The 5,848-nt window shown below is 40.4% G+C and overlaps 1 protein-coding gene across 1 annotated transcript; it reads right to left on the bottom strand.

Moving 5' to 3' along the window:
- Nucleotides 1-1,186: 1,186 nt before the first annotated feature.
- LOC121247489 (L-type lectin-domain containing receptor kinase S.4-like) lies at nucleotides 1,187-1,864 on the bottom strand. Its single transcript, XM_041145825.1, has one exon. It carries the CDS (start codon nucleotides 1,862-1,864, stop codon nucleotides 1,187-1,189), a length of 678 nt encoding a protein of 225 aa, XP_041001759.1.
- Nucleotides 1,865-5,848: the final 3,984 nt, after the last annotated feature.

The following is a 5,848-nucleotide window of genomic DNA, read 5'->3' as shown; positions in this document are numbered from 1 at the left end:
TTCAAATAGGCTATAAATTATTTTCTGAAAGTTGAGAAACTGATATCTCTTGAACAAGCAGACTTGTATCATATGTTCACGATAATTTTTTTATTTTTATTTTTTATCTTTCCTTAACTTTAGTGACCAGTATGGCTTGGATTTTTTCTGCACCATTATGATTTTCCCGAGTGAGTAAGATTATGCTGTTCGTGCTTAAATGGTATTTTTAAGAGAAATTTAAGCGGGGAATGAAACCCTCCAGTGTGATATATAGCAGTAACCAGTTGGAGAATTATTGTGTAAACCAGCTGTAATATGAGAACCAGTAAGCCTTGTTTTCCTAAAATGTGGATTGGCAACCTGAAATATGGCGCTATCCTATAGTTTTTTTCTTTTAAAATTGTGGAGAGAGAGAGAGAGAGAGATCTTACTGTGGTAAAAATTGCATATCAAAGAAATGGCCGTGTATGAGTTGTTAATTAATTGGGTCAGAGAGATTTCAGTAGCAGAAAAATATGACCCGTGAAACGCTGAGGGAAAGATGTCCCTCCCAGTCCCAGTATGTTTTTCATTGGGAACTGAGATTGAGTACTGGTGATTACACAGAATGATACAACCCAGACATATCTCTGAGTGTCCAAGATGTTTGAATGCAGGGAAGTGTCCCAAGGATCCTTTTGAATAAATGAAACCAAGTTGGCAATAGCACCAACACCTGTTGCTTATCTAAAAGGCCCCCCGGTTCAGTTTTGGGAAAGAAGCTTGCGATGTGTAGAGTGGATACCAGTTTGCATGCATCGTCCCGTCTGAAGCATATTTTGTTTTGCGACACATTACGCTTCCAGTTCATATTCTCCATTTATTTTTCACATCTATATATGTTTCGGGTAAAGCAAAGGCTGCTTATTGAAGGATCCTGCTCCTCATCAGAGCAAATACCGCAGCCCAAAGAAGAGGGAAGATTTTTTTTCTCCCATTTCTTTTCTATAAAGCTGGTAATTGGGTGATGGAGATGAAGCAAAGATGCGGATTTAGAATTTGATATGCCAGACAATCTAATCATCAAAGCTATAAATGTTACAAACGATTTCTAACAGCGATATATCTTCGCTGCATTCAACTAACCTAGCGTGCAGAGAGGATAACACAAGCTACAGTTCCATAACAACAAAAATACACAATCACACAGCAATGCCCGTAGTCCTCATGCATTAGTTTCATCCCCGTTCTTCTTCAACCCATCACTATTTTCCTCAACAACTACATCGACCTTCTTGTACCCGAAATCGGCAGCGTAGACAGGACAGCCAGCCTCGCGCCTACTTACAAGCATCCCCCACAAAAACAGCGCCCCAAAAGTCACCAACGCCCCAAACACCGTTGCCAAAATCAACCCTCTCATCATTGTCAGCACACAACCACTGCTCTTCACCTTCCTCACCCGCTCGCCGCGCTCCTCCTCCTCCTCCTCCTTTACCACATATCCTTGCGGATCCACCGGAAACGAGTGCATCGAATACGGATACTTTCGCACCCTAAAGCTCCACGAATATACGCTCGCGCTCTGCGACGAGTTCCCGTTCCGCGAAGCTATGCCCACGCGCACGTCCTCGTCCCCCAACATTCCAGCCATATCAACCGCACGCCAAATTATTGGACTGTACGGTCTCGCGTCCCCGGATTTACTCAGCCTAACCTCCAGTCTCTTCGAACTCGCATCGTAATCGATCCAAGACTTGAACTTGTCTCCAGTATTTAGCACCAAGTTCAAAGAGGAATCGAAGTCGTTCAAACTGATTTCTACGTCATCGGCGTGCTGGTCACCTAAATTGCCCGTCAATTTGTTTTCTTTGGAGAGCGCGAATGAGCCTCCTTCAACCATCGACCATTTTGACCATGATTCTCCGGGTACGAAAATGAAAACAATGCCGTCCCCATTACCCTCATCGCTACTTTTACCAGGGGAGATCGAGAACGAGAAGTCCGTAGAGAAAGAGGTCGGCTTTTTTGCATCCAGGAACTTGAAGGGTTCTGTCCGCATGAGAAGCCCGGTGCTCGAGGTTGATGGCCGCGTGAGTTCCACGCAAGGCGGGCCGTTGTCTACGATGATCAACCCGGCGTCGCCGAAGAAGGCAGTTTCGGAATCGAAGTTGGGGCTGTTTGGTAGGGTTCGAGTGAATGAGAGAGAGGAAGAGGGATTTGAAATTAGAAATAGGGCATAGAGAACTGAGAGAGAAAAGGAGGAGATGTTTCTGAAAATGAAAACTTCAGCCATAATTTGCAGAAGAAGATTCTGTCAGTTCAGCGATGCCTTGTCTGATTTCCGACCGTCTTGAGTTTTGAAGCTATCGCAGTTCGCAGAAGAAAAACCAGATCATGGGGCGGGGCGGGTTTCAGCCCAATTGTAAAGACATAATAAACAAATAGGCCCGAAAGTATTTAAGGAAAAAGACAATTCAAACAAAATAAGCACTTTTTTTTATTTTTTATTTTTTAAAAGAAGTCCAATTTTATGTATTTCTGACGAGAAAAACTGTAGTTAATACCTGAGATTACATATCATTCTAAATTTTAAATCCAGATATCAAAATAAACTGTAAGAACACGAAAAAAAAAAAAAAAAAAAAAAACCGCAAACCTTATATAATCTAGGGATACCAACAAAATAAGCACCTCATCCAAATGGTTTGCCACAAATAGATGCCTGATTTTTACAAGACAAAAAAGTATGGCTGAGGGATATATATTCTTCATGTACTGTTATGGGACACATTTCCGCATCTACTAGGTTCAGTTTTTGTTGAACTGAATTACTACAACTTGGTCCCTGGTCGATCAATTTAGTCGAAATTAAAGTGAGAATTTAGGGTGATAATTGGTTAGAGACACAGGTGTATTGCATCTGTTGCAAGCGGGCATATAGTATGTATAATGTCGTAAACAGGAATTAAGCTCGATAATTAAGAAAGTGGAAGCCGAGTAGACAAGACCTTGCATCTGCTGCACGCAAGGTGTGCATACAAGCTAGGCATCTGGGTCCCCCTTTGCAGGTTGAAAATCATTTCCAGCAACATGCATTTGGAACTATGTGATGATTTTTCAATGCCCTTGGATGGCAAAAGTTATCCATGATTGCAGTGACAATAATATTTCATGTGTTGGTGGCGTGATAAAGTTGGCCGGGGCGGGGGGGCATCCATCCATGCTTTAGCAGTACCTGGCCTTTTCATACCATGCAGATGTTAATTAGCCCAAAAATCGAACTAGTTCCATGCCACTACTCCTTCCGGCCTGTTGGTCCTCTCTCACTCTCAGTCAATGCATTTGGTCGCGTGGAATTTGCCAGTATTTATGCGCTTTATTTTCGCTAATGATCATATTTAACTAGTTTCGAAACTCAATTAATTTTTACCTAAAGATCATGATATTCTTCTAGATGAAGATTATACGAAAAAATGGCGAAAAAGAAAATTGCAGTTCCTATATATTGGCCGGGACTTGTACAGTAAAGGCAAATTATCTCGCGACGCATGTTAAAAATCTGCTTGTGATCATAATAATTGACGTACGTAATTACTACTGTCAAAGACATGGCACAAGCTTTTCAAATGATTATTTGCTTCCCTTTTCTGGGGGAAAGGAGATCTCGTTTCAAGAAATTTTATGACAGTGAAGAAAGCATTTTACTTGTTATAGTGCATGCATGCCTATCAGCCTATATTGAACAAACAGGAAAATAGTATCGTAGATCCTATGATCACTCAACAAATCTTTCTCACGCTAGCTACGTCGTCGTCTAACCCCAACTAGTGCTACTCCTGCATACTGCTGTCCTTTAGCCACCTAAAATGCAATTTTCACTGCAAACCAGCTGCTGCTTGCTGCCATGCATAGAGTTAGCTAGCTTGAAAGTTCTCGTATATCCATGCACTCTATATGATCTTTCTTTGAATATCAAATACATCGAATCTAGATGATCCTGAATAGTTTTGTTACTTTTGTAGGTGCATCAATAGCTTATAGCTTCGGCGATAGTAGTCACAATACTTAATTTGTAGATCAGCTAATTCTCGTAAGTAATGATTATACATATTGCAGTATGTCAAAACCGATGCCACTGCTACAGAACTAGTATACTACTCCAGGGCCATAGAACAGTGCCCTCAACTCTAGAATCGCCACCCAGCCAACCCACGCCGAATATGACACGAACATCACTACTACAGACATGGTAGCTAGATGTATATATATAGCACGAAAAAGGATGTGATGAAACCAAAACATGGGTGGGAAAAAGTTTTGAATTTCTAGAAAACTATGAAGATCTGAATCTTGGGGTGATCTTACAGACATGAGACATCTTCATGGGAGGTGGGGCTTCATTAGCACTGAGTCTCTGACCGTGGGCGTGCAGTTGATCTCACAACATTCTCATCATTTCCCTTAAAAAGAACGTATGTAGACACGGTAGCTAAGCTGGTCAAATTACGTTATAATTATGGTGCGGCGTGCCCTATGTAGATTGTGTTCCAACTTATTCTGACAAATGGTGCACGCACCATAAAATTGGGGATTATTGTACTATACCAACTAATGCCAAACACTTTAGCTGACTCAGCCTTTTTCTAATTGAAAATTGACATCGGGGTTCAACAGATCATATCCCCATGCATTGTTAGTCCTGCATATTAATGCCCTTAATTAATGGAAATCATCTGATACGGAAATGCCAAGGAATATTTGGCAGTGTATATAATTAGGTGGTGAAACTTCTTTCTTTTTGGGTTAACTTTAAACTGATCTATCTTTGTGTAATGAACTTAAATGTAACGTCGTAGCATAGATCTTGATCAGTCAAATCGCCCAGATAAGATAATGGGCCCTCCTAAAATATTTAGGGAAGGAAAAAATAAATCACATCCTCCACATCTTCCATAAATGGTTACAAAGTGAGTTTTGACAAAAATGCAGTTTTAGACAAAGAACAGAAATGGGTAGGTGAGAGAAAAGGAAGGAGGCGGTTGTGGGTGTTGAATTGGGGTCAGTGGTTTTGTGTTCCCACTTCCCAGGCAAGGTCATATATACAAACTTTTGACGAACACGAAATAGATAATGTCTGTGTCCTAATTATTTTAAGAATCTGATCTGTACAAGTCAACATGTACAGAAAAATTTGGACGAAGTTCGAAGAAATTTGTGCGTTCTATGCATGCAGTCATGTCCAAAAATTCTTCAATCCGAGCTTAGCATCCCATCACCTAGATGAATGTCAACTGCATATAATTCCATGCATTTAAGAGGCCTCCGAAGTCATGAAGTTTCTTTATTTGTTTTCTAGGTTTATGAAAAATTCGACACAAGTAATTTGATCGCAATTTATCTGTAATCTGTATAGTTAATGACGTTTAGTGATGTCATTAGACGACCTGTATTGGTTGAGTACGTGTGATATATATTTACGGTTTAAACACTTCGCACGACATCAAAGGAAACTAAATAGATGCAAAAAATTATTTGGACAGCAATTGGATTAATGACGAAAACGATGCATAAAAAGTTTTGAGCGTTGCATACATAATAATTTTCAGGCTTAGCCTCCAATCATGACCTAAGATCATCAAGACGGAAGGCTAATAATTTCTCATGCTCTAAACCTGGCAACATATATAACTACGTACGTACCTAGCCCCTAATAAACCGCGAGTATAACTAGATCTAAGGTGATTTTGAGTCAATATAGTACTCAAACAGCCAAAATATACTCATACGGCAGAAGAGCTAAGGTAAAGGAGGTAAAAGTACCGTACGTTTCGTTGTTCATTCTGGCCAGAATTTAAGCCAGTAATTTGCTTGCTACACTAAAACC

The sequence above is a fragment of the Juglans microcarpa x Juglans regia genome, chromosome 1S, assembly GCF_004785595.1.
Source record: "Juglans microcarpa x Juglans regia isolate MS1-56 chromosome 1S, Jm3101_v1.0, whole genome shotgun sequence".
Lineage (NCBI taxonomy): Eukaryota > Viridiplantae > Streptophyta > Magnoliopsida > Fagales > Juglandaceae > Juglans > Juglans microcarpa x Juglans regia.
The sequence above is the reverse complement of the archived record's forward strand: the minus strand, read 5'-3'. Positions and strand labels throughout refer to the sequence as shown.